The 26,786-nt window shown below is 53.2% G+C and overlaps 11 protein-coding genes across 11 annotated transcripts; 5 read left to right on the top strand and 6 right to left on the bottom strand.

Annotated features, from left to right (window-relative positions):
• Positions 1-165: 165 nt before the first annotated feature.
• On the bottom strand, positions 166-1,078 carry VTJ04DRAFT_477 (uncharacterized protein; the record flags this gene model as incomplete). The annotated part of the gene is made up of 2 exons (XM_069362813.1): positions 166-545; positions 613-1,078. The coding sequence occupies 2 exons, from the start codon at positions 1,076-1,078 to the stop codon at positions 166-168; spliced, it is 846 nt and encodes a 281-aa protein (XP_069223087.1).
• Positions 1,079-1,139: 61 nt separating this feature from the next.
• VTJ04DRAFT_476 (uncharacterized protein) lies at positions 1,140-2,435 on the bottom strand (the record flags this gene model as incomplete). Its single annotated transcript, XM_069362802.1, has 1 exon — positions 1,140-2,435. The coding sequence occupies one exon, from the start codon at positions 2,433-2,435 to the stop codon at positions 1,140-1,142; it is 1,296 nt and encodes a 431-aa protein (XP_069223086.1).
• Positions 2,436-2,564: 129 nt separating this feature from the next.
• Positions 2,565-2,861, bottom strand: VTJ04DRAFT_475 (uncharacterized protein; the record flags this gene model as incomplete). Its single annotated transcript, XM_069362791.1, has 1 exon — positions 2,565-2,861. The coding sequence occupies one exon, from the start codon at positions 2,859-2,861 to the stop codon at positions 2,565-2,567; it is 297 nt and encodes a 98-aa protein (XP_069223085.1).
• A 4,150-nt stretch (positions 2,862-7,011) lies between these two features.
• VTJ04DRAFT_474 (uncharacterized protein) lies at positions 7,012-9,003 on the top strand (the record flags this gene model as incomplete). The annotated part of the gene is made up of 3 exons (XM_069362780.1): positions 7,012-7,105; positions 7,195-7,962; positions 8,030-9,003. 3 exons carry the CDS (start codon positions 7,012-7,014, stop codon positions 9,001-9,003), a joined length of 1,836 nt encoding a protein of 611 aa, XP_069223084.1.
• Positions 9,004-11,466: 2,463 nt separating this feature from the next.
• Positions 11,467-12,052, top strand: VTJ04DRAFT_473 (uncharacterized protein; the record flags this gene model as incomplete). Its single annotated transcript, XM_069362769.1, has 3 exons — positions 11,467-11,680; positions 11,754-11,832; positions 11,902-12,052. The coding sequence occupies 3 exons, from the start codon at positions 11,467-11,469 to the stop codon at positions 12,050-12,052; spliced, it is 444 nt and encodes a 147-aa protein (XP_069223083.1).
• Positions 12,053-13,199: 1,147 nt separating this feature from the next.
• On the top strand, positions 13,200-13,725 carry VTJ04DRAFT_472 (uncharacterized protein; the record flags this gene model as incomplete). The annotated part of the gene is made up of 3 exons (XM_069362758.1): positions 13,200-13,383; positions 13,472-13,550; positions 13,617-13,725. The coding sequence occupies 3 exons, from the start codon at positions 13,200-13,202 to the stop codon at positions 13,723-13,725; spliced, it is 372 nt and encodes a 123-aa protein (XP_069223082.1).
• A 1,425-nt stretch (positions 13,726-15,150) lies between these two features.
• Positions 15,151-16,506, top strand: VTJ04DRAFT_471 (uncharacterized protein; the record flags this gene model as incomplete). The annotated part of the gene is made up of 2 exons (XM_069362747.1): positions 15,151-15,334; positions 16,325-16,506. The coding sequence occupies 2 exons, from the start codon at positions 15,151-15,153 to the stop codon at positions 16,504-16,506; spliced, it is 366 nt and encodes a 121-aa protein (XP_069223081.1).
• Positions 16,507-16,832: 326 nt separating this feature from the next.
• VTJ04DRAFT_470 (uncharacterized protein) lies at positions 16,833-18,992 on the bottom strand (the record flags this gene model as incomplete). Its single annotated transcript, XM_069362736.1, has 1 exon — positions 16,833-18,992. The coding sequence occupies one exon, from the start codon at positions 18,990-18,992 to the stop codon at positions 16,833-16,835; it is 2,160 nt and encodes a 719-aa protein (XP_069223080.1).
• Positions 18,993-19,711: 719 nt separating this feature from the next.
• Positions 19,712-22,048, bottom strand: VTJ04DRAFT_469 (uncharacterized protein; the record flags this gene model as incomplete). The annotated part of the gene is made up of 1 exon (XM_069362724.1): positions 19,712-22,048. One exon carries the CDS (start codon positions 22,046-22,048, stop codon positions 19,712-19,714), a length of 2,337 nt encoding a protein of 778 aa, XP_069223079.1.
• A 321-nt stretch (positions 22,049-22,369) lies between these two features.
• VTJ04DRAFT_468 (uncharacterized protein) lies at positions 22,370-23,499 on the top strand (the record flags this gene model as incomplete). Its single annotated transcript, XM_069362713.1, has 5 exons — positions 22,370-22,449; positions 22,518-22,654; positions 22,754-23,103; positions 23,183-23,306; positions 23,387-23,499. 5 exons carry the CDS (start codon positions 22,370-22,372, stop codon positions 23,497-23,499), a joined length of 804 nt encoding a protein of 267 aa, XP_069223078.1.
• A 771-nt stretch (positions 23,500-24,270) lies between these two features.
• On the bottom strand, positions 24,271-26,590 carry VTJ04DRAFT_467 (uncharacterized protein; the record flags this gene model as incomplete). Its single annotated transcript, XM_069362702.1, has 6 exons — positions 24,271-24,306; positions 24,388-25,727; positions 25,786-25,955; positions 26,011-26,189; positions 26,255-26,452; positions 26,507-26,590. The coding sequence occupies 6 exons, from the start codon at positions 26,588-26,590 to the stop codon at positions 24,271-24,273; spliced, it is 2,007 nt and encodes a 668-aa protein (XP_069223077.1).
• Between the last annotated feature and the right edge of the window lie 196 nt (positions 26,591-26,786).

Genomic DNA, 26,786 nt, shown 5'->3' with positions numbered 1-26,786 from the left:
GTGCAACTACACCATCCGAGCTACTTAGCCTCACCAACGCTTCTTCCGGTTGCCGACTGATACGAGGAAATATAAAAGAGCAAGGGATTTATGTTGCTTCAGAAAGGAGGAAGAATCACCGACCAGTCGCCGACAAAAAGGCTGCTAAGTATCTTGATAAGTCTATTATGCTTGCATGTTGGGTGTCGGTGCTGCAACGGATGGATGTTTGGTAGATGGCATACGCTCAGAACGGAGTGAGCGAGCAATCGCTCGGCGGAAGACATTGACAGCAAGGCACAACTTGCTCGAAAGAAGACATGTAGTGATGAGTCGAGTTGGCGGGTTTGGTTTTCCCCTCCTTGTTCGCATTTCGCTGCTCAAGTAGGTAGGTAGGTCTGGTGGATGTATGTACGTAGCACGTACGCACTCAGCCATCAAAATACCATCGTAATAGTTGGCCGCCGCAGAATCCCGCCAGGCAATGGCGGGACACGACACTACGTCGTGCTCGTACACATCCATCCATCCATCCATCCATCCGTCTCCCTCGTCATCAACCCGGTCTCACATTCCAATTACTATGCCAGGCCATCTCATCAACCCCATTCCTTCCTTATCTCAACTAATAACCCCCATCCCATCCGTTCCTCGCACCACCACCACCACCATCACTAAGACCAACAATATGTAAGGGTAACCGGACCAGCCAAAGACCAAACGCATATTTCCTAGACAGGACCCAGCCCACCCAACAAAAACAACCCGTAAACAAAAACCAGAAGGGTAAGCCCTGCCCGACCGAACCCTGATAAACCAAAGTCGAAATCCGCCCGTGGTGATCTGCTCCGTGAACCCCGAACCCAAGAATTTCCCAAAACCCTACCCGCGCCCCCCCACGCTCCACGCCCGCCCGCGCCCAGAGTGTTGGTATTTGTATGTGTGGAGTAGTGTGCGTAAAGAGGTAAAGAGAAGAATGAAGAATAATAAGAGAATTAAAAAAATCGATAATGTCCCGCCCGCCCATTTGTTGAAAATAAAACGCCGAGCCAATGCTATGCCATGCGCAACTGTGGTGTGTTGAGAGTTGTGGTATCATAAACGACGTGACTGACTGGTGTCCAAACAACGGAGTGGATGATGAGTGGATAAAAGTGATATTACATGGAGCCAAGGCGCAGGAGAGCCTCGACGGCCTCGCGCTCCTGTGCGTCGGAGGTCATGGCTTCCAGCGCGTTTGGTGCCAAATATTGGGCGGAATTCTGCTGAGGCGGATACAGCTGCGGCGGACGCGCCATGCCCGCCGAGTAGGATCGTGATCCGCCCGCGAAGCCGCCAGAGGTATGTACAGTGCGGAAGGGGAACGGCGCGCGGTTCTGGTACGACGAGGCGCGGAGCGCGGCGGCGCCGACGGCGGCCCAGTCTTCGTCGTCGGTGGCGTCCTCTGGATCGTCGTTGCGCCTGCGCCGGTAGTCCTCGTCGTCGGGCGCTTCGGAGCACGATGCCGAGCCGGAACCGTCGAGCGACATCTTATCGGCTTCGTGGTCCATCATGTCCATGTCGGTGAAGCGGTCGTCGTGCGAAAAGGCGGCCGAGAAGCCTCCTAGGCTGGAGGAGACGTCCGCGCCGAGCCGCGCGCGGTCGGCGACGGATCCCCGGCCGGGGCCTTGGATGATGGGAATGCTGTTGGGGTGGGCGCCGGGAGAGGTGTGGCGCGACAGCGACTCGCGACCCGGCTGGCCGCGGCGCTTCGCATCCCACCGGCCCCAACCGACCTTGATGAACTCCACATCCCCGTTGACACCACCCAACCCGTTACCACTCCCCTTGCCTTCGAGCGCAGCCACGACCAACCGGCGCGCCTTGGCCGGCGCAATGCCTGCGAATCCCGGAACCGAGGTGGTCAGGTAGCCCATCAGGTGGCGGATGGGCAGAGGACCGTGGTTCAACAGGATCTCGGGCAGGTGGAACTTGGCCAGCATAGCAGGCGTTATAGCGCCCGAGGCGTCGCAGGCGGGCGAGCCCTGTTGTTCGGCTCCGGCGCCGGCATCCAGCAAGTCGATGTCCGAGTCGATCGAGTCGAGGCGGGCTCGCTGCAGCTGGGCCTTCAGGCTGTGAGGCGGCAGCGAAGGGGAGATGGAGTTGGGAGGGGTGGGAAGGTCGGAGGGATGGGGTGTCACAGGGACGCTGCGGGCCGCTACAGCAGTTAAGTTGTCTCGGCCCGAGGTCGCGGCGGCGATATCGCGGACAGCAGATGCCATAGTTGCCATGTTGACGAAACGAGGGCTCGTCGACTTGCTTCGAGACGGGCCTGCGAGTCGGCGCGACCGTGTGTTAGCATGGGCGTTGGCTGGTTTGTTGGAAAGAGAACACACGGCGGCGCGGCGGGCAGGCAGACGGCGGATGGCGCCGGGACTGCTGCTTCGGCTCCGGCAGTGGGTGCTCGAGGGCGCCATGGCGACCATGGTCGAGTCCTCCTCGAGGGAGTGAGTCCCTTCAGGAGAGCCTGGAAGGACGGGGAAGACAAGGGGAAGGAAGAAAGCCAAAGAAAGGCTGGGGGCTGAGTCACAGGCGACTCGCACTCACTATTTCGTCCGAAGCAAAGTGTTGGAGGTGGCAAGGATGTAAGCTTTTGGCCGGTCTACAAGTCGAGGGCAGACGGACAAAAGCAGATGGCAAAACGGCAGCGCTGGTGCGATGATCGAATCGTCGACTGTGACAACAAGAGAATGGCTCTCCTGTGGAAGTATGTGTTGGAGCGTGTGGTTGTGATGTGTGTTGCGTTGAGGAGGAACAGGAGAGGAACAGGCGCAGGAATGACAGGCCAGGGCGCCATAATAAAGAAGGGCACCCTTGGACGGCGAGTTGGGGTCATTGGCCATTCACATTGGGGGGCGTGTGATGAAAGGTGGTGTGTGGTGTGTGGTGTGTGTGTGTTAGTGTTTCCATTGTCCTTGCAGAGCAACAGGGAATCAGGATAGCGTCCGTATTGTCGGAATCTGCACTGTGGACCAGACTGCCCGTCGGGCCGGGCTAGGGCGGACAAGGAAGGGAAAAGTGGAGCCCGGGCTCCGTCTCCACTCTAATTCCGATGGATCCATTGCCTTCCATTTCCTCAAAGAACACTGCAAACTCTGGAAACCTGCGACCAGGGCCCTTGCCCCAAGAGGTTCTCGATCCCCATTGAAGTTCTGTGTCTGGAAAGGCGGACAGGCAATGACACGCAGCGACACGCAGCGACACGGAAGACGGTGAGCAAAGGCCCATACCTGGTTTGTCCTGGTTTGTCCAACACTGCAGTCTTGTTGTCCTCCGCCTTTTGTGTTATGTGCTATAATCTAAGAAAAAATAAATAAGAAAGACAATATGGAAGTGCGTGCTGCGCCAGTCGGAGTCACCGTCTGCGCCGTATTTTCCAGGTTTGGCTCCCTCCAAGTCGGGACAGGAGCTGACAAAGTCAAAGGAAAAAGGGCTGGGCAAATTTCGCAATTTGATGGCGCACACACTTTTGGCAATTTTCATCCCAATTTCTCCCACAAAATGACAAAAATGACTCTTCGATAGCAATTATCGACCCCCATGACAGCTGAAGAAGACCCGGGCTCCATATCAGTGACAGAACCCAAATGACGGATGATCTGCCCACGGTGGGTTACTTATCTCCCATTCCCGGGTCTGATACGGAGCACAGTGTGCACGGCGCGGCGTGAGACGTCAAGGTCCTCGGTGGGGTTTTGTTTCCCCGTAACGGACTGTATCAGGGAAACATCCAGGACAGCAGCACGATGACGAATGTTGCACTTTTCCCAGGTCGCCTGCCCCTCGTGTGCGTCATGGCAGCCTGCTGGATGGACCAGATGCTTGGTTGATGATGATATTTTCCCCATGCTGACCAGTGGGATTTCAAATCCAGACCTTGTGCGGCCTCTTCTGTCCCTTCTCCTATTGTAATCTTCAACAAGACTCCGTTTCGATCGGTCCCATCTCCTTTCCTTCGGCCGATCGAGCCAACCGCCAACAGGAGGCCGGTTCCTGTTCATGTGCCTCGGGCATTCGCTCGCCGTTCCGGCTGGCCTTCCGGGTCCCGCGTTGCAGCACCAGCAACACGCACCAGCAGAAGCGCTTTGTTTCGCCCTGCTCTCTGCTTCGCTGCAGTCAGGCCATGCATTTCACCCCGCTTCCCGTCGCTGTCAGGGCAATGCCGGTCCTTTGGTCCTTGGACGCTTCTAAGTAAAACACCCGATTACACAGTCACTTTTGCCGTCGCTTTGGCGATGGAACATCAAGACACAAAAGCCACCGAGGACTCGTGGTCTGCCCTTGTCGGCTGTGCAAGACTCCCCGTAGCCGAATATTCCCGCAAATCGCTCTCCTCGTCTTGACTCACACTCGTTCCATGGCGTCCCCCGATTGGGGTTTGGCTGCCGTGATGGTTGAGACCAGCTGACCCTCCATGTTCCGGCATGGTGGAATTGTCGTTGGTTGGATGCTTGGCCAGAACTCGGTCGCAGGGAAAACACCTGAAAGTCAGACTGCCCATCTCGCGCGCCTATGTCCCACTTCCCAGCGCGCCCCTCTCCGCGATCGAACACGCCGCCCGTTGTATGTAACCAACACACCATCTGAGATAACGTTAGGGCTCAAACCCCAAGGTTGCGCCAGGACAAATGTAGCCCCGAGTTCGTTGACGGTGGCCACACTGGGGGCGGACGTATCGCCGCAAGGGACACACGAGGCACCCTCGGTGGAAAGGGGTTCCTGGCTTTGTCTTCATCTTCCACTCGGCTTTCCCCACGTTTTTTGTGGCCGCCCGCCGAACCCGAAACTCAACCCCAGATCGGCCGGCTGCTGGCGGATGGGGTTCCCAGCGAAACAAGGTTCGCGACTCGACCCGGGAAGCCTCCGAATCGGGCTTGGCCAACAGGCGGATCCTCGATGGTTCCTGCTGGGCGGTGATGGAGCCTCGGAGGAGGCCCGGGCGAGCTCCCGTCTCCACTCCGGCTCTCCATCCGTATGCTTCCGTCTTCGCTGGCAGGGGGTTGATGGCACGGCGGTGCTGCCCAAAAACCCAGGGCATGAAGTGTGATAAAAACAACAATTGTTGAACAGCTGTTTGAACAACACGCAAAGGCCTGATGTTGCATATCCGCCTTTCCCCTCCTTGGTGTCTGTTCGCAGACTCGATACCGCCCGAAGCGACAATCTGGCGCTGCCAACACCATGGCCAACGTCTCACACACGCGAAAGTTGGGTGTCGATGACACCCACTTCGCCAGCTCAACAATCCAGTTCGCTGTACTCAGTATCCACCATCGTCTCCCGCCCGCTGTGTATCGTTCCACCGCTTTGCGTCCGTCCACCCAGGGCGCGGTCCGGCTTCGATCCCGGAAAGGACGAGACGCTGACATGTCAACACATCAATTCCATGCCAGAGATACGGTGTCGAGCTAGTTTCATCGCGACAAACCCAATTGATCTATGTGGACACGGTAGAGGCAGCAAATTGGCTCGGCCATCACGTCGGTGATGTTGAAGAAACAATTCATCATCGGCAGATGTCGTCAAGACAAACAACGGACCATCATGATGGTCCCGGCTTTGACATCTTGACCCAATGGGCCCAGAACGTTGCGGCTCACTTACACCACCAAATCCACTCCCATATCCACCTCAGGCAGTCCCAAAATAACCGCAACGGCGGAACCCAAAAACAACGCACCAATGTCCAACATCACCTTGATCACCATGAAAACCCTACTTCCTTGCCCTAATGACTCAACTTTATCTTCAGCAATTGTGTATCAGCGTATTATCAGGCTCTCCTATCTGTGGACCTATCCGATCTCTAGGTGCTCTCGTCCGTAGCATCGGGCTCCACCGAGATCTCACCCGATTACTACCATCTATTAACACGACCACCGCTGCCACCACCACCACCACGACGCCGCCGCCGCGCGATCGCCAGCCCCCCGTTCGCGATGCTAAGGAAGTATGTACATACGTCGGCGAGGGGGCGGGGCAGCGCGCGGGTTGTGTTCCCGTGGCATTCCCTCCCTCCATCCATCCATCCACCCCCGCAGCAAAGCTAGGTAGATCGGGAGCTGCTGCTGCGAGTTATTCGGCGTGGTGCGTCCGGCCTCGGCGTCGGAGAGATAAGCTCGTTTCGCGTCCTATCGCCTTGACGCATGAGACTGTATGTATTTCGGGAAGCTAACTGAGGTACGGAGGATTAACACAAACAAGGAAGAGTCCGGGGAGCTACCTAAGGTACCTATCTCTCCGGATCAGAACTGCACTGCGCTTGCTACCCCTCATCTTGGTCTTAAGCTCCCGACTTAACCTGCGACTTACAACGACGGGAATCTCTCCCCGCGTATCTGGTGTCGGCTGGCGCATACCTGCGTGCGGACGATGCCATCCACACACATCCGTCCATTGCATCCCCTTGCATGCATACGCATCAGAGCGCGTGCCAGACGTTGAGAGGTGGGGGGGACAAACATTGCTACCAACCAGCCCACCAACTCCCAGGTCTGCTATGTAGCTGGTATTCAACCCCGACTGACAATTGTTGTTGGTCTGTGAGCTTGGGAGCTTGCACCTGTTGCAATCTTTCCTGCTTGGCCGGGTGTGTTCTTGGTTCTTGAAGGAGCATGGACAGATGGCCGGAACCCACTTACGGACCTTACCAGCCAGTATACTTGTACCGGTAGTGTCTACAGGCCTATGGTGTACAGAGCACTAGGTTATGCGTCTGCAAGGCGCAGCTGGCAGCACTTGGAGCTTTGTGGGTGGCGGTGCGGTTAAAATCCCGGGCATTGAGGCACCGCTGGGTTAATGAAGGCCTTCGTTCCCTCCCGTTGTTGGAGATTTTTATTCGTGCCTAAACTGTCCTCCAACATAATGAGAGTTCCGTTTTGGCACTCTTGATGTAGGTTGACAGAACAACAAAAGACGCAATGTTTCGTTCGCATCGCATATCATTGCTTTCACTGATTTGAACCCTTGAGAAGCTCCACAACTGAGCCCAACATGACGACGTCAGAGCATTCTCACGATGGGCAGCCGACGCCCCAGCAGACTTCCCCCAATAACGAGGCTGGTGAACAGCGGCCTCAATCCTCGTGTAAGAATGATTCCATCAATATCCAGAACAGCCACCTGTGACCGCAGATTTGCTTTGTCGGTGTCACTAACACTGGAGCCTGGAAACAGTTCCGGGACGTGACTACGCTGAGCGAGTGTGGAAACATGCCCACAACACTTTCTTCGCTCCAGAAAGCTACAAGTTGATATCGAACTTCCTCGCTGAGCCTTATCGGTCAGAACTGCCTCCCCGTCCTCCCGCTGATTCTCGCCAAGCTGGGGCGGCCAACGACAGCACGAGCAACACTCCAGGTCCAACGCAGCGTCGTGAAGTGGACTTCGTCTCACTCTTCAAGATTTCTAAGGAAGGTGTCGCCAAGATACCTTTCACGACCTTGGAGGAGTTTGATGACCTAGGAGACACGATTCTCCCGGACGAAAACAACTTTGTCATTTTGCTCCTCCAAGGCTACCCCGATGCGAAATGGCTCGCGGCGGTTGGGGAAAAATTTCACGTCGACCCCGAGTTCTTCCACAGGCATCTGATTCTCACAGCGGTGCATCTCGCCAACGATAAAAGTGCCAGGCCCGCAATCCCTCGAATCACGCCCATGAACATCCTCCCTCCATGTGATGGAGGATTAATATCCGTACCGTTAACGAGAATTGGTCGCCGGCGCTACACCTATGGAGATGACTTGGACCGGCTGAGACGTAACACAGATACCAATATGCATTTCAGAAACTACTATATGGCACGTCTATTATCTCCTGTCATCAACTGGCACTATCGGCCTAGGACCATCATTCGTGAAGTTTCACATCACAACCACAAACTCTTTTCGGTGGAACAAACTCTATCAATCGCTGTTCATCGACTGGGGAATGGATCGATAGGTATGCAGCAACAAGACCTATACGTATTAGCCCCCAAACCACTAATAACGTATCTTTGCGAAGGTAGGTGTCTTGTGGCACGACGAAGCTTTCGGTGATGATTTTGGCGACCTTTTCAACTGGGATCCGGGCATGACCGGCAACCCGTTTCACTCCGTTGAGAGCTTGTTTTTGCCAGTATCGATTCACTCTCCTCTCTCACGCTCAACAGGCGATGCAACGCACCAGGGTGAAAGTGTCGGTGACATTTCAGCAGCTAATCTCAGTTTTCCTGATATAAAGCAAAGGATGAGTGAGCTCACCTTGGCAGAGCAAGTCATGTCGGAATACCCACGGATGGTTGGCAACATAGAAAGGGCTCTGGCCGATCCCGTCTATGCTATGATCCCTCTGCTTCGTCTGGCAGTTTCCTCTGAGATGGACCTGCTTTCAGTCATCGAGGTAACGATGCACGAGAGCACGGGCGAAGCTAACAACTTCGGCCTCTCAGATCTGATCTACAACCAAAAGATTTTGAAGCGGCATATCCAACACATGAAGGCGGCCATCCGTTTCATTGCCAGCTGGGCCTCCTCAGTCTCCCGATGTTCCGGAGCTCCTCCCGTGGATGGGGACCCTACTCACCCGATCCATTCCATACTTGCCGACTACGAGCACGCCCTCGCATACGCCGAAACATTATTGCAGGATTGTGTCCAGGGAATGACTATCGCGGCACATCGCATGTCCATCAAGGAATCGGAAAAGGCCATTGCGGAGGCTCGCGACGTGACCCGGCTCACTCGTCTAGCCACCATCTTTGTGCCGTTGACATTTGTCACCTCCGTGTTTGGGATGAATGTGAGAGAGCTTGCCATCGACGATGGCCCGCCGATGTGGATATGGGTGGTCTCTGCAGTTGTCTTTGGTGCTGTAACGTCGGCGGTGTTGGAGAGACACTACTTGAAGCGGGCGGTTGCCAAAAGGTATCAGGGTTGGAAGTCGGAACGGTACCTGAGGAGAAGATCACAACAGGAGCGAGAGAGCGACAGTCTGGGATGAACACAAGATGAGAGTTATGATGAGCTGCAGGAGTTCAAGACGTTCTGTCCCATATTCTTTATAAGTTATGGTTGTTTTGTCCTTAGCCTCCATCCCGATTTTGTTTCTACGATAACTATCAGAAGCGTAATTAAGCATCATGGCCCAGCTGCGCTGTTCCTGAACGCTTATAATATCAAGATCTCTTGTAATATCATCCATCAAAAGAGGTGCCTACCTCAATCCATCATGATTTCCAAATCTTGGACGCGGTTAAGCCCAACCACGAGCACCTCCTTGAGACAAGATGTCACAGACCAGGTGCGAGAAGTTATGAACTCGAGTCCCTGACTGGGCCGACAGCCCCAGCAAACCTAGACCAGGGAAAGGACGCCCGATGAAGTCTGAAAAGAAAACACCGACCTCAGGCCGCTCCTGCAAACGGGCCGCCACCACTTCACTCGCAGGCTACCTGATAACAAATGCCACGCTTCCTCAGGACGTTGATCTTCCTCCCTCAATCTCTCCAACACCAAGCACCAGCACCATCCATCTCAGTTCAGTGCCAACAACACCATCCAGCTTAGTTGGCCAGGTCAATCATCAAATCCCACGCAAATTCCAATACCATCCTCAGCACTCCACAACTTCAACAACTCGACAACAAGATGTGCATTCAATGGATCACCAAGTGGTCCTGCGGCCACTGCCTTTGGAGCACCTTCTCGCCCTGCGACAAGAGGGGCACGGCAGGTTGTAGGGGAGTGACAAACAAGATTGATATACGATGGAAGTTCAAGTGTGGGACTTGCAAGGCAGAGGCGGACATGGAGTGAAGGTATCAGAACTTCTGTTCTTGTCTGATTGCGCGGAGTTGCTCGGTTGTTCGAGCAAACGGAGTTTCGGTGTGCTTGTCAACAGTGAAAAGGTCACCCGGTATGCTCATAGCTAGGATGACTTGATTGTCTCTTTCAACACTTAGCAACAACCAGTCAGCCTGGGGGGCTACTGGACAATGTCCAAAAGCTGCGTCAGCTTGATAGGCATCTTTAAGCAAGTGTCTGGCATGCAGGGATAACGCTCAAACGCAAGCGAGGGAACTGGCAAGGCTGGGAACGAGGAGGACACTTGGGAGAAGGAGTTCATTGGGCGTGTTTGGCCGATAATCCAAACGCTCGTTAACTACCCAGCCAATATCGTTACGTGACAATGTCTTTGTATATGAGCTTGATAAACAATGGAGTAGCTAACTGACTTGTGTTGTACTCCCCACAGATACCTGGTGTCTAACAAAGGACGTGTTCTTCTAAGTGGCATGGTGGCGTGAACGAACACGCCTTGTGGAAGAACAGACGGACAACGAATTGTCCAACACAAAGCAGAAACGTGTCGGCAAGCTATCAACAAAGGAATGGTTGTTCTTCAAGATGCCGTGGCTGTTCCATGGTGGACTATAAGAGCAGGCCTACCCGGACGAACTTGAACGTACCTGGCCGTATCAACCATCATCGAAACATCATCTCCCAGCCTCGACTTCAAGGCAACATACCCCCAAAGACCAAGTCCCAGGTCCTAACTTCACTATTAATCACCCACCATGTGCATCCAGTGGTACAAGATGTACACCTGTGGCCATAAGGTCTACGACGGTGTGGACGACTGTGACAAGAAGGGAACGGATAAGTGTGGAGGGTTGAAGGAGGAAGAGGACATCTCGCTGCCGTACAAGTGCGAGCCGTGCCGCAAGATCTATGGCAACAAACTCGGTTGAGTTCATTTCAATGGACAACGACAGGCTGGGCTGATCGGTACCAGTCGACAGCCATAGTTCCCTCCTTGAGTTCAGCTTCTTGAGCTAGTTGCCTTAGTAATTTTCAACTATTCCTGGAATCTTAAGTCCAGCATCACCATACCATAATGACATATTGCATGTGCCCCTTTTGTGAGCGTTGTTCAGGTGGACGACATTTGCTTGGCTTATGAGGAAACCAAGGATAGTTGGTAGCATTAAACAATCCTGTTGTCCTAGGGCTTATGCTCTTTGTTCAGAAATGTAACGGCACGGGTCGTTGGCTCTGCAATACGACGGTGTAGCTTTCGGGGACTGACCCGGACCATGGCCCTGGACCCTTGATGTTGCTGCAGTTGGACATCTTGCATGAAGTATATACATACCGTTGTTCGACCGCGGCTGCTAGTCTACTCTGGGCCTTCACTACCACTTTGCTAGGATCCCAGATGCTGTTGGTTCAGAGATACCACAACTGTGCCATTGGTTTCCTGATACGATCACACTAAAAGCCCATGATCCATGTTTTCTAGGATTACCATTCTCTCAATGACGGCAGCTCCCAAGTTTTAAATAACGCTGTCTTGTGGCTCCCCTCAAAGATGAAGATGTTTCCTCCATTTCACATCTTGCTCTTCATGCCCCAATTTTGAACAGTTCATTGCAGTTCTGCCACCCTCCAGTCAGATCACATCATGCTTTTCAGCACGGCCGTGGCCGCTGTCCTCCTGGCCTTGAGTGGCCATGGAGCTAAGGCTTTGGTGCCTGCAGTCAGGGCTGATACCCCGACTCCATGGTTCGCCCCCACCATGGACAAGGAAGATGGAATCTTCAAAGTCACCGTATGCAGGCATGCATATGGTGTCGACTGTGTCATACTGGCAGGCATTGCTTGGCCTATGAAATGCTGTAAGTGTGAGCCTTTCGACAAAATGTACTAGTCCACGACCCATTAACGAACTGTGATCGATCAATGTATTAGACAATGTCCCTCCAGACTGGAATGACCAGATTAGCTCGGCTGTAGTGCCCAGCTACCTTATCCATTGCAGATTTTATGAGTATGCCGCAATCCATATGTACCTCGGGGTGTTAGGGATATCACCGCGAACTAATGGTAATACTTATAGGCACGCCAACTGTCAGGGCTGGTATTGGTATGTGCTTGGAGGCCAAAGTGTCGCGAACTTCGCCTCCCCGACATGGGATTTTGATGACCACATTTCATTCAATGACAAGATTTCATCCCTCTTCTGTGTTTTTGAAAACCATCTGGGGTAGACCAGGCATGTACCCAACGTGCTGGGAAATCAACAGCATGTGAATAAGGTGGTTGTTGCGGTAGTGGTATTACTCAAATAGCACAGGACATCCGTCAATAATATATTATTGTTTCCACACAATAACCGACCTGTAATCACATGCCTACATTGTTATGTGTGACATCACGTATCCAACGATCTGAAAATAGATGGCTATTACCTCATGTTTGCCGGTCAATCTTTCCATGACACGAGACGTCTTTTGTTGACCTCAGCTTGTTTCTGGCGGCATGATCACCTTCCTTTCCGTAGGCCTTGAACAAAAGACCGGCTAATATTACTCTCCACACGCCGAACTCGATCACTGCTGACATGTGTGATGTAACTCTGGTCAGGGATCTGGACGCTGTTGGTTCATCCGTGGCTTATCAACAAGGCATTTTATAGGCAATTGGCTTCCCCTCGCTGGCAAGTTCTGATTGTAAATGTTGCTTCTGGGCGTATTGGTCAACCTAGTGATAATACCGGGGCATTGCAGGTTCCTTGGGAAGGAGTCCAAACTAATTTCAGGGGCACTGGAGAACCATGGTTTCCGGGTTTCCATTCAGGTGTGTTGGCTCATGGGTGAAGCAAGAGACCTGCAGGTAGATTCGTGTTCTGTGTTGGTTTGTCGGCCAAGGGGGACTGGAGCCTGGCTTCGCCGCCAGAGATATGCAGGTGTAATTATTCTCAGATGCCACGACCAGTTCATTATTGTTAGCTCCATCGTCGTGGGTTAGAGTCACAACGCCGTGGTGCCCATAAAGTTGGATACAACCTATGTATAATAGGATCAACAGCTCTCGGTACTACCGTATTATCACACTTCGTCTTCATATCTTTGAGTCTCCGAGAGAACAAGCACCTTTGGGAAGTTATTTAACTGCCGCTTGTTTCCTCGTTTTGTTCTGTTCCATTGAACCCAATACACCTTCTCCTACCAGCTCTCAGAGCATTGCTAATACAAGGTCTTGCTGCTCTTGAGAAGCTTGAAGCTTGTGTGCTCGATCTGGCCTCTGCATCATACAGGCCTACCTGCTGGCAATTATCACATTCCTCGAGCCATCCTGAGTTCTTTCAGAGACCACCATATTGTCTTCTCTTCCCTAGAAAATCGAATCGCCATCATGCACCTCGAAACTGCTGTTACCGTCCTGCTGGCATGGGCTACCCCTGGGGCCTTGGCTGTGGCTCCTACTGCCGAACACTATTTCAACATGAATCCTGTGAACGGCGTGGTCAAAGTCAGAGTGTGCAAGCATGCCTGGTATGAAGACTGCACTATCTTGGGAGGTCGCTACAACACATGCTGTAAGTGGTGCCTGGGCTTTAGCAGGCTGTAACATAGGCAATTAGACGTGATTACTAATAACGTTTTCCATTCTCCCAATGATCTTAGATAACATTCCAGGAGCCTGGGACGACAAAATCAGCTCTCTCATGGTTCCCCATTGGGTCAATATCTGCACGTTCAACGAGTATGCTGCATCCCCTAACATCTCTAATTCTTTGTGTGGAGAGCTAACAATCAAATAATCATGTAGACACCCCGACTGTGGAGGTTTCGGTGTCATAGTTCCTGGTCATGACCAAATCGACGACCTGGGCCTGTTTCCGGTCAACGACAAAATCTCGTCCTTCCGGTGCTATTAAGTACCTAAGAGAGGCAGAAACACACCTATGCGCAACGGTAATGGGGGTTTGGCGGTTATAGCCTCAGGCCTGGCATCAGCAACTGTTTCTACATACTCAGTCCATCCTTCCAGTCGTTCAACGTGTATTATCGAGTTCTTGCAGTCATGAATTCCCCGTCTTTTTATTTAGAGGAGTTCTCAATCACGTCTTGTAACTGAGATCTGCATTCACCATGAGAGAGTTTTAACCTTTTCACACATTGTGTTGAAAATGGCATTTCGGCACAGAATTTCCCCGAAGCGCCAACTCGGTCCTCCTTCATGCCATGAGGAGTTGGGCCCCTTGTCAGTTGGATGGTGATGGGACCTTGGGAGGCCCAATATCTCCACGGTTCACACCCAGTTGTAAGACCAACGTCGCATTGCATGGCCAAGCTCAGATCACATTCCCCCGGATATCAATAGCTTGTGATGGGGGAAAGTGACGAGCAACCTGGATTGCAGCATGCAGCAACACTAAAAGCCGGAGTCCATATCCGGGAAATGACATAGTATTACTGTGTACCTGGTAGATAGATAGCGGAGTAGCGTGGGGATTTCTGCAGGGATCTTCGGATAAGAGTACCTTCGGTAGGCAGTACTTATGTAGTCTTATGACTTCAACAAGCATGGACCTTTGGAAAAGCACACAAATCGGATTCAAAGGAGTCCAAGTTAGTTCCGTGAGTCGGGCTCACGATCAAACCCAACTATACTTAGCAGCCACTCACTGGTTGATCGTTTTCAAGCGTACCTGAGATATATGTGTGCTTGTCTCTGTTAATATCTCGTTGCATTATAGAAATTGAGATTCTGAGAGGGAGATGACTGAGGCGCCGGCTGTGTCTGTGTAGGGGCTAAACTTCAGAAGACCGAGGGGAGCTCTCTCAATGTATGTATGTACATATACACAGTTCATGAACTGCCTTTCAACTCGCCGTGTTCAAGGACTCCTGTGATGAGCGCTCCCTTCCCCAGTCTTTGCGGGCCTTCCGCTTTTCGACAGACAGGGGTTTCCTGCTAGCGGTGCATCCAACCCTGGGTGTGTTGGTTCAAAGGGCTTAACGACGCGTGCTAGGACGATCAGATCCCAACATGCACAACCTAGCCAGGGATCTTGATGCTGTTGGTGCGAGACAGACGTAGTCGGAATAGCAGTGCGACGTAATGGCACTTGTTGCCCCATCAATGAAGGGATTACTGCCTTTAGACATCAGCGTGGCCGTTCTGATGATCTTGTGGTGTCGGTTGATTTGATGACATCGTCCCCGACAATCCTCATATCATGATCAGGGCGTGGATATTTAAGATTTGAGCAGACCCCAACCAAGTGTGATGCTGAGATCGTCCTTGCGTATCGTGCCTTGCTGTGGCTGTTGACCTTTGCCAAACCACTCCCGCAATCATGCGCCTCTTCAACATTGCCCTTGGGGTTCTCCTGGCCCTCCTATTTCCTGGGGCTCTGGGTGCGCCGGAACCCTGGCTTTACACCACCGACGGTTACAGTCCTACCCACCTGAAGGCCACGGTCTGCCGGCATGCCTACTATTCCGACTGCATTATCGTGGGAGGCTACCCGAACACATGTTGTAAGTGTGGCTGCGGTCTTGTCAACCATATCGGCACCCTCTGTAGGCTAATAATGGGAGGACAGACAATCTCTTTGGCCCCTGGATGGATCAAATCAGCTCGATCAGGATTCCCTATTGGACCAGAAGCTGCGAATTCTACGAGTATGCAACATCCTGACTCTCTGTGAGACGTTAAGAGTGATTTCTAACTTCAGTTGAAGGCATACCGACTGCCAAGGTGAATCTATGCTTGCAGCACAATGCATAGCGAGTAGCCTGATACCCGAAATGTGGCCGGGATGGAATGATAGGATCTCTTCCTTCAAGTGCTTTCCTTGGTCGGGCTGGCCAAACTAAGTCAGGGACCTACCTGACTCAACCACGGGACCGCAGACTGGTACCAACGGGCTGCAGTCCCAGTTGAGGATTGGGATTTGGGTCATAGGGTTGAGTTTGGGGATTCTCACCTTCTGTCTACATGATCACGAGAGGAAACGGCTTCTTTCTATGAATAGAGAGACTGTCGATTCATGTATTTACCTTGGTAGTCGTGGAGCCCACTTTGTTTAGTCGAGTTCAACAAGCGCATCACCAGCCCACCCTCCTTGATGAAGCTAAAATTGTTGAGTTGTGAAAGAAACAAAGGGCTTGTTTGGGCCAGCTTCTACAAACAAAGGTTCTTGGTTCCAACTGGCCAATTTAAGTGAACTTAGAAAAGGGTCTTTGTCTCCAACACCAATGGGTGTGCCTACAACAACGGGATTGTTTGGAATAGTATCGAAAGGGCTTTTTAATCTTCTCATCAACTACAAATTGACTCGGTCATCCCAACCTGTCACCTCCTCACTCCCAACCATCCACACAACACAACACACAACACTCAAGTCCTCTGATCATTCCTACACTCTCGAACACTTACCAGCAGCCCAGGGACGAACGAGTACCTGAACTAACCACAACAACAACAACAACAGACCGCCTCACACCCGACACACCACCAGCAGTCAGTCACCATGTGCCTCTCGTACACTCTTATTCTGCAGTGCACCCACTGCCGGCGCATTCTTGACACCCAGATCAAGCTAAGCAGCCCGTGCCCCTCTTCTGGCATGTGCTCTGGCATCCAGCCAAGTGGCAAGACCTTCACCAACTATGTGACGTGCTCCAGCTGCTCCAAGCGCAAGAACTAATTACCTGAGTCTGGACGAGCTCACTGTCGTCGAGCAACGGTAGCAGCAGCCACAAGCGAGGCAAGGTGGTTTTTGAGAGAGAGTCAACATGGGCGGTTGGTCCTAACTTGGGAGAGATGCCCTTGGATGACGAGGGTCAGGAATTAGGTGACTATGGTCAGGTACCTTAGGTAGGTCAATGCAATGTTGTTTTGTGACACCAAAAACGAATTCGTTGATGGTGCCACTAGTCAGTGCACCCTATATAGCGTCTCCGACGTGTAACATGTTTCCAAATTAATAATTTGTGTGCATGAAAGTGAACAGCGATTTACTTAATGCGAATGCTAACAGATGACCAACTCCTCATTGTACTCCCTGTCTCCTATATCATCCAATTCATCGCTAATCCCAGCCACATCGCAAGCACCGATCAGCGTGACCTGGTTCGACATTGGCTCTCCCTGCTCCCCGCTGGCCGGACGAAAGATAAGTGGAAGCGGGCAATGCTCAACCTCGTAGATCAGATCGTCGGGTTGTACATCTGGTGGCGCGTGTCCGATATGCCCGCCTCCCGTTACAAACAGGTATCGGTTCCTGAAAATGTCTGTGAGTTCATCGTGAATCACGAGCAGCGTGTACACCAGACCCGAGCGGACTGCGTCATCTAAGTGGTCCCAGCCCAAAAGCGCTTTCAAATCTTCCGCTGGGAACATGGCTCTTCGGTATGCGGAATGCAGATCCTTAGACACGTTCAGTCCTAGGGCAAGAACGGTCTCTTGTCCCTCGTCAAAGATGTCATTGAGAAGGTCGCAGTCTTTAGTAAACGTATCTACCATCATGGCGAGAAACGCGACCCCGAACCTGTGCAGCGCCTTGCCAGTTGCCGGGTCTGCTTCTGCCGGCTCGAGGCGGGCGATGGCCCGGCGCATGGACAACCGGAAGATGGCTTGTAGCACCGGGATCCCTTCGCGTGTTGGGTACACGACGCCTCCAAGTTCCGAGAGCACATAGTCGAGGCAAAAACGAGACATAAGTTCCATCCACTCAGTACTCCCGGCTGTGAATGGAAGTTGCGTGATGGCTTTTATGACGCCACGGCGCCGGCCACGTACGTTGAGAAAGCCGTCCGGAGAGACCCTAATGGTAAACTCGCCGCCAGTTGTTTCGCCCTTGGCCTCTCGCCTTCGTGTTGCCCAATCGAAGCTGTGAAAGTCGGTATTGGATGCATAGTAGAGATTCGGAACCCATGAAGGCAAGTTGAGGTCCATTGGAGGCGGTCTGAACGGGTGCTTGGGCGACTCTAAGTCTGTGAAGGAAAGATTGACCTCCTTCAATGCCTCCAACATCATTTCCAAGTACACATCCTTCCCTTCTCCAGAATGGGCCTCTTCCACCGGGTTCACGTTGGAGAGCGCTCTGCCCGCGTGGATGAGCAACTCGAAGTTGCCGGACTCCTTGAGCGCACGTACCGCCCAGTCGATGTATACCTCAGCGACGGGTTTCGTGTAGTCAGGAATGATCATGTTGTCGTTGACGCCTTTGCCGTTTTCTGAAGGTGGTGTGTGAAGAAGCTCCAACAGGCCGTACACCGCATCATGAGGATCCGAGCAGTGGCAGGTGTTTGCCACATATAAGACAAACATCCATCCCGGCTTGATCCGGCCGTGGTGGATGTCCGAAAGGCTGCGGTAGAAGCGAAGCTGTTTCAACAATTTGAATCGAATGAAGAACCAGGGTTCGCTAATTTTGTCGAGAGGAAGGTCATGGAGTGGCTGGGGATTGGAGTCCGCGACTTGATCCTTGTCAAACAGGGTCAGCGTGCAGTCCACGAACCCGTCGAATTGCGCCTCGGAGACGAGAACATCGCCCGACATATAGAAGTGTGACTCCCCGGATGCCAGCACGATTTCCTGGACAACCCATACCCGCTGCCAATAGTAGGCCGAAAAAAGGCGAATAAGCGCCTGCTGTGTCTCTTCATCTTTCCAGAAGTGCAGGTTATGTTTGAGGAACTTCCAAGCCAGGTTTTGGGAAAGCTGGGTAGAAGGCATTATGTCGGCCGACGAAGTGACGGTAGTGTTCGGGATTCCGTCGTCCTTCGCCTCTTTGTTCTCCTTACTCGACTCTGCTGGCAAGGCCTTGCTCTTCAGCCCTGCTCGCGTGGCATTGTGTGCCGTGGCATATGTGCGGACAACCGACCGTGACATCTTGGATAGCAGCTTCAAGGCCGTATTTCGCTTTCTGTCCTTGTCCCATTGCTCTGGGGACAGCGTAAAATGCTGCCACTCCTGGGCGATTTCGCGAACGACACGTAGACTCTCGACTCGGGTCGCCAGCGAAGACAGCACAGGATGATCTTCCTGCTTCTCGTCACCGCCCAACCATGACAAAACAGCCGCCGCATGGCGATAAAGTTCCCCCATGAGCAGGACCTGGCTGTTCCGCTCGTCGATATCGTCTTGGTTGATGCATAATGCGTCAATCCATAAGGGAATTCCTCGCATGTGTTTTGCGAGGTCATCATCCTCCGACCGAAGATCTGGCGGCTCATTTTCAGCGGCTTCCCTGACCCCAATTCGATTCCGGCGGAGGACTTGAAGACAGGAGTGCAAGTTGAGCCTAATAAGAAACGGGAGACCGTTGATGTAAATGGTATACCTCCTCGCACGTGGGGACCCCCAAACATATGACAATGCCATGTAGGTGGGTTTGTCGAGGAGGGAGACGGTGGTGAGTTCGGCGTGTATTGGATCATCTTCGACTCCGGAGTCGTCATTACTCGTGCTCGAGGTGTTTGCATTCTTCGTCTTTGTTGTGGTGTTGGTAGGTGGCAGGAGCCAAAGTAGTCGTATCTCACGACGCAATGGGTCGAGAGGCCTGTAGAGGGCTCTCCTCTCTGAATCTGATGTTTCGCAATTGACTGACATTCTTTTTTACGTGCGGCCGTGTCTCAATGAACCGGAGAATTGTGGTTTAGGCAGACACGGTGTGAAGGCTTGGAGACCTTGTCCAAACCAAACAATCTTGGCACTCTCCCAGAGGTTAATGGTCTGCACTATGCCGTTTCTGGTGGGCATGCTTGGTGTATTATTCGGTACCTGGCTGCCTCGTTGTTTCCCAGTGGTATTTTACAACCACCGTTTTCTTACTTCACATTCATTTTACGAGGTATTAATTAATTCCTGCTGCTCAGGTTCCCTTTCCGGGTGAATAGGACTAGGTATCAACAGATCACAAGCTCTTCATCATAATACTCCGGACCCTTTCCCTCCACGTCATCAAACCCATCCAAGATCCCGGACACGTCGCAGCAGTCCATCAAGACGACATGATTTTGGCCCCCTTCTCCGCGGCCGGTCTTGCGAAACACGAGGGGATACGGACAGTGTTCGACGTCGTAGACAAGGTCGCCTTCTTGCAAAGGACGCCCGGTAATGCCGATATGTCCGTTCTCCGTCGTAAGAAGCCACTTGTCACTGAACGCGAGCTCTCCATGTATATCTGCCAACGAAGTCTGCAAGAGGGTCGGTGAAAACATCCGGACAACATCCTCCCAATGATCACACCACCCCATGAGCGATTTCACGTCGGCTTCGGGAAACATGGCGGCTTGATATGTCCGACAGAAGTCGTCTTCTAAGCTGATGCCGAGCATAGAAGCTGCGCCGTACGCATCCACAGGCTGACCGTCTCCGCAATCAAGGGACATCTTCGCACATAACCCCACTATGAAAGCTATAAACACAACGGCGAGGTGGTGTATCTGCTTCCCAGTTTTGGGGTCAGCTTCGGATGGATCGAGGAGGCCAAGTTTCCGGCGGAGAAGCAGGTTCATCAGCGCCCGTAAGGTCGTGAGCCTTTTTGCAGGGTACACCAGGCCTTGACGAGAACGGAGGTAGTCCACGCAAAATCTGGATGCAATATGTTCCTTGGATGTATTTCCAGTGCTGTCGAACTGTGTGGAACGACTAATTACTGCTCTGCGGCGAGCACGCACAATGAGGAACCCTTCTGGGGTGATGCTGGCGACAAAAGAGCTTGTGTTGATTCCATCTCGAGTATTATCTGACCCTTGATCTGCGACGAGCGAAAGAGGGTATAGGTGCTGAGCGCGATACAGGTCTGGAACCCAGGAAGGGAGCTCGAAGTCTGGGTTTTGTTCTCCGCTGAGACCGCTGGCACGCAGGAAATCAAAAACCCCTTTGGACGCATAACCCAGCAGCCGGAGGTCGCCAAACTGGCGCAGTGTCCGCAACGCCCAATCCACATACACTTGCCGCACAGAAAGACTGTAATCGGGGATCATAGGGTCTTCGTTCACGCTCGATGATGGCTGCCGGATCAGCTCTAACAGACCATAGACCGCATCACGAGGGTCAGTGCATCGGCGCCTGCCAGCGACAAACAAGGCAAATCCCCATCCAGGCTTCAAACGGCCGTGATGGATATCCAAAAGTAGTCGGTGGAAAACAAGCTCACTGTGAATAGTTCTGGTGACGAGCATCCAGGCTGTGCCGCTGATGTCTGCTGCCGCGGTCTGGCCGAACTCCAAAGGATTGGTAGTCGTCCTCGCCCTCTCATCAAAGACTGTTAAAATACACTCGGCAAACTCTTGAAGATCGGTCGCAGCCAGCGTGGCATCGTTGCAGATGTAGACGTGCAACCCTGGAGAAGCAAGGGCAAGTTCTTGCACGATCCACGTGCGCTGCCAATATGGGTTGAGAAACAGGCCAACCAGGTTGGCTACAGTTTGGTCGTCGTTCCAGATATGCCTCGTGGTGTGGGTGAACCCTTTTGCCATGGCCATCACTATGGGAGACCAGGGCGTGAAGATGGGATCCGAGGACGTGTTTTCCTCCATTGTCGTTGCCGTCGGCATATCATCGTTGGCCTTGAGTGGTGTCGTCTGTTCATTCTTGAGCTGCTCCGTCGTAATTTCCTTTGAGTGCAGCCACTGCAGCGCTATCTCGCGCACCCTTCGCAAGGCCTCAACACAGACTTTGCCATATTCATCCTCCTTCGATCCCAGCCAGGACACCACACCTGCCGCGTTTCGGAAGATGTCGCCCATCAACAAAACTTGATGGTTACGTTCAGCAATGTCGTCCTGGTTGATGCATAGAGCGTCGATCCACAAAGGGATTCCGCGCAAGAAACCAACCTGGTCCTCTCCGCCAGCATCATGGGCCGGACCATTCGTGTCTGGTTTAGTCCCTATCCGCTTCCGTTGCAGCGCCAGGAGGCAATCGTGCAGATTGCGCCGAACGTCGAACTCCTGATCATTCACAAATATGCGAGGGCCCACGTCCTCAGGGCTGCCCCAGACGTAAGATAGGGCGACATATGCGGGCTTGTCGAGCAAGGACACTGTGACGAGCTCGACACGGATAGGGGCTTCATCCTGCTCTGAGTCGCGGTTACTTTTTCCCTCGGGGTTGCCTTCGGCCGTCGAGGTTGTTGCATTTGGACAGATCCAAAGAACGCGGATCTCGCGGCGTGAGGAATCCAGGGGCTTGTATATGCTGCCCTCGTTTGGTATTATTTCGGACTGGCAGTCCATTGTATCGAGATCAAATGAGTTGTAATAGCGCGTGGTACTGTTGTAAGGATGTTCAAGGTCGGGGCTTTGATGCGGGGCCTTTGGTCTGGAAAAGAACGCTCTGGCTGCCTCGGTCTAGCTGTTTTTTGAGGTTGGCTGAACGCTATGCATGCGCGCACAAGCCCATTCAGCTCCTCCCCAAAACATCTCTCTGCGGCGAGCCTGACAGCAATTGACATGTTCATGTTCAACAATCCGTTAAGCTCACGACGAAGCATTTATTCCTCCTAATCACGAGGGGAAGCATAGTAACCCAGGGCCGAACGCCCTCATCTCCTGACCATGGCGCACCCGGAATTCCATTTCTGCTTCGGTCCCCAGCCCGGGGGCTACATTGTGGCCTGGCCCGGAAGATGGGAAATGTGAGCATCATACCCACCAGCTTTGGTAATACTTGGGTTTTGAAGTCTCACACGATGTGATTCAATAGGGGCCATAATATCCACCAGGCCATGCTCGACCTCATGTATTCCTTTGAGTCCGACATTGGACATTTGCGCTGGGCTGCGATGGGTGATGACTGCTACGCAGCCTGGTTATTCACCCACAGCAAAGGAATCCGCATGCGTAAGCTCTGCGTATAACTGTCCTTGGACTCCCTGATGTTCCGCAAGCTGTTTTCACCATTAATATAGCATTGTGCTCACGCCATGTCGACAAGGACAGAGGTTTCACCTGCGTTCGAACTTAACCTCCCTGGTGCCTACGCCTTTCTTCTCAAGATGCTCCTTAGGCATCGCCAGCGAAACATGTCCGTGGCCATGGGGCCGGGAAGTGCCATTGTGATCAGCGCTCCAGGCAGGGACCAGGTCTACACGCATCATCTTGACCCCTTCGTCGAGGCAAAGATTTTCAAGTTTGACAATGTCCGCCATGTGGCATTGGGAGTTGGAGGTGCACATGTCATATTCCACAGCGATGGGATCGACTGGGACTTGCGCGGCTACTATGATACGCTCGAATCTATCTTGAAGCAGCAGAATTCGGAGAGTCCGGACGGTTTGCGGAGCGTCGAGGTGGGTGTTCATATCCTCGCTACAATCTTTGCTCCTAAGTAGTTCAAGGGTGACGTTTAGTTGACCAAGATGTTGTTAGTATGTGGCCCTCAACCCATGGCGAGCGGGAGAATTTGTTTTGGTCAAGAAAGATCGCTCCGTTCATTTCGAGGTCTTCCACTCGGTCGCCGACGAGCTCAAGGGGATTCTCGAAGACTACAAGAGTAAGCATTGACGTACTTGGATCACCTTGAGCTTAAGACTATTATGCATCAAACTATCCTTCTCTAACCCCCTCTAATAGATTTCAGCCCTCCCAATGGCCCCGAGCAGCCTCGTACCCGTGCACCCCAAACGGCCAGCCAGGCTAGCAACGCCGCCGATACACCTGCTCCTCCTCCTCCAGCCTTGCCTTAGAGTGCCACGAGAGTGGGCGACGGGAGCGGCGGTTGACATTCATTTCCATCTTAACGGGCCTGAGCGTTTACGAACATTTCTGAAGTTCGGAGACGGGAAATTGTCGTTTCATTTCAGTAACGGTCCAACACTGAACATGGGCAATTGGTGGGAACAGAACGTTCAAATCTTCATCACAAGAGAATAGAAGAGAGTGGAATATAATCTTCGGTTTTGGCATGACCTAGTACATACGGCCATACCCACAAGAAAGCACGGGATCCCGTCCGCTCTCCCCTAGTTAAGCTTGTGAGGGCCCGAGTAGTAGTTGGGTCGGTGACGACCAGCGAATGCCGGGTGCTGTATGTTTTTTGTCCGTGTCTCCACAATTTTTCTGCTGCCATTCAATTTTGCATCTTGTTTAGCATCATTTATTATTCACAACAGCACCTTTCGCAGGAATTAAACTGATTTATTCAGGTAGGTAAGTCCACAAGAACTCATGTTGGTTCCCATTTCTGTCAATGCAACGTTGGAACCAAGTCCAACCTCCAACCACCAGGTCAGTACTCTTGTCAGTGTCACAAGACACACCGCAGAGTACGGGGTCTAATTCTATTTCAGCCAGTCGTACCGAGGTAAGGCAGGCAAGAACAGTGAGATCGATCCCTTACTTCGACTATAGGGAGTGGAGGAGACGAATCGTGCAGTCGAGATGGCAGAGTGCTGGGAGGACTGTCATGTCCGGTCGTCGTGGTACATCGGGACGTCATGACGTCGTGCCATGGCCTCTCATGCTCCTTGTTGGAAGACATACTGCCGACAAGCCTGTTCCAAACTCTCAGTCAGCCAAACCATCACCACCACATCAAAACAACAACAAGCAAATAAGAAAATAAAGCAACCTACCGCCTTCAACACCCCCAGCTCGGCCCGACTCTGTTCATACACCCTCCTATACCCCTCCAAACTCTCCCTCAGCACCACCTGCTTTGTCGTCCGGCCCTCGCAAATCGCCTTCATCTTGAGCTCCATCTCCTTCCTCAAAAACGGCTTCCCCAAGCTCGTCTCGAACCGCATGCGATCAAACCCCTCGATGAGCGCCACCCCGAGCGCGGTGGGTATGAACTCCCTGACGCCCGACGATCCCCCTCCTCCTCGGCCTCCGCCGCGTCCACCACGCGCTGCACGTCCTCCTCTCCCGCGACCGCGACCGCCGCGCCCTCTGCCTGCAGCCGGCGCCTCGTCGACGTCGCTACCGCCGTCATCGGCACCGCCGCCGCCTCCTCCGCGCGGGACCGTGCGCACGTACTGCCGCTCCTGGATCTTCTCGATGTGCTCCGCCATGGTGGCGTCCGTGCCGATGCCATTGGCGTCCATGAGCGCGATCAGGTCGGCCTCGGTGAGGTAGCTCGGCGGGGTGGTTTTACCGTCGACAAGCAGGGCCTCGGTGGGCTCAAAGCGCTCGCCGATGGTGAACTTGGGCAGCTGGACGGTGCCGGACCAGTTTTCGTAAGGGTAGACGTCCAGGTAGTTGCGCTCTAAGACCGTAACGCCGTGAGCGGTGAAAGTTTCGTCGCCGTACGCGATCTCGACGTCGCTCGCCACGCCTTTGGCGTCGTCGGCGCAGCAGGCCAGGAAGCGGCGGACGACGAGCTCGTAGACGCGCCGCTCGTTGTCGTCCGAGAGCGCCTGCGGCGCGGCGTAGGTGATGGGGTGGATGGGCGGGTGGGCTTTGTCGTCGTGCCGGCCCTGGCGCGGGGGTTGGAAGCCTCCGCCGTCGACGAGGTGTTGGGCGAAGGGGCCCCAGCGAGTGTCTTGGGTTTGTTTCCTGACGAGCGCGCGCAGGTCCATGCCGCGGTCGAAGCGGTCGGTTTCGGTGCGCGGGTAGCTGATGAAGCCCTTGTTGTAGAGCTTTTCCGCCACTGTCATGGCTTGTTGACCCGTCATGCGCAGGAAGCGGGTTGCCATCTTTTGGAGCTCGACGGTGGTGAGAGGGAGGGGTTTGAACTTGCGAGTGGGTTTGGACTGGACTTTGGTCACGGTCGCGAAGCGCGCAACGATGCACCGTTCGTAGAGGATGACGGCCATCATCCGGTCGAAGAGGCGGTTCCGCGCCCAGGAGAAGTTAACCTTGATTCCGTCGCGCTCGTGCATCACTTTGATGGACCAGAAAGGCTCGGGGACGAAGTTCTTGACGCGGAAGTACCGGTCGACGACGAAGCCTAGGGTAGGGAATTGACAAGAGCCTGCGATTGTGTGAGTAGATGTTGTGAGGCGCAAATATGAATGTCAGAGAAAGCCTACCATAGCTTAGTGTGAGTCCTGATAAGGGGCCACCCAGAGGCCGCAGGTTTAGGGTCAAGAAGCGAGTGAAGGCGTACCCGATCCGCAGGTCAAGCTCAATACGGGCGGCCACGGCATCGACTTGCTTCTCATCGAGGGAGTCTAGTCGTCGGGCTGCTGACAAGATGTGACTGCATATGGTCAGCGAGGTGAAGACAAGACAAGGTGTCCAAATCAGCAACATACGCTCTCTCAACATTGCTGAACCTGGCCCGTTTGATCTGGATTTGACGATTGCCCTTCCTCGCAGCGTCCCGGATCTCACTACCAATATGTTCCCCCTCGCGATCGCAATCCGTCCAGATGATAAGGAGGGCAGACCGTTTTGCCTGGTCCTCGATATTCTTTGCAATATGTTTATTGTCCTGGAGAGCGTCAGGTCTCGTGAGATTCTCCCACCCCGCAAGTTAACGGACGATTGACGGCTTACAGTCGGAATGACGGTCAAGACCGGGGCATCAAACAAACTGTCGGGCGGCGGGTGTTCCCACTTCTGATAGTCACCCGGGAACTCGACAGCTGTGAGATGGCCCTTGACGGCCGTCATGGTGACATTGCAATGGCCCCATGGCGGGCCAAAGTCAAAGTCGAAAGTGTAATTTTTAATGTATTGGTCGCGGGTGTTGCTCTATGACATATCATTAGCACAGGCTCATGCCATGTTCAGCAGCATTGGGCTCACAGTTTGATACTGGCCACCAGAAAGATGGGTTGCAACAGCCTTGGCGATGGAGGGCTTCTCGGCCACACAGAGAACACGCGTCATGGTGGATTTGGATTTGGATGTTGGCTTTGCTGCGGTTCGCGAGGACAGGAATCGGACTTGCAGTCGAAAACTAGCAATTGGTTTGACCGGTTCGTAGTGTGTACACCAACGAAGGTTCAAGACGGAAACGCGTCGAATTCTCATCGAGGATGCAATGGTGGATGAAGTAGCTATCTCATGGACAGGGCGGTCAAGG

The sequence above is a fragment of the Mycothermus thermophilus genome (genome assembly GCF_041956435.1).
Source record: "Mycothermus thermophilus strain CBS 625.91 unplaced genomic scaffold VTJ04scaffold_1, whole genome shotgun sequence".
NCBI classification, from domain to species: Eukaryota; Fungi; Ascomycota; class Sordariomycetes; order Sordariales; family Chaetomiaceae; genus Mycothermus; species Mycothermus thermophilus.
Note: the sequence above shows the minus strand (reverse complement) of the source record. Positions and strands in the feature narration are given on the sequence as shown.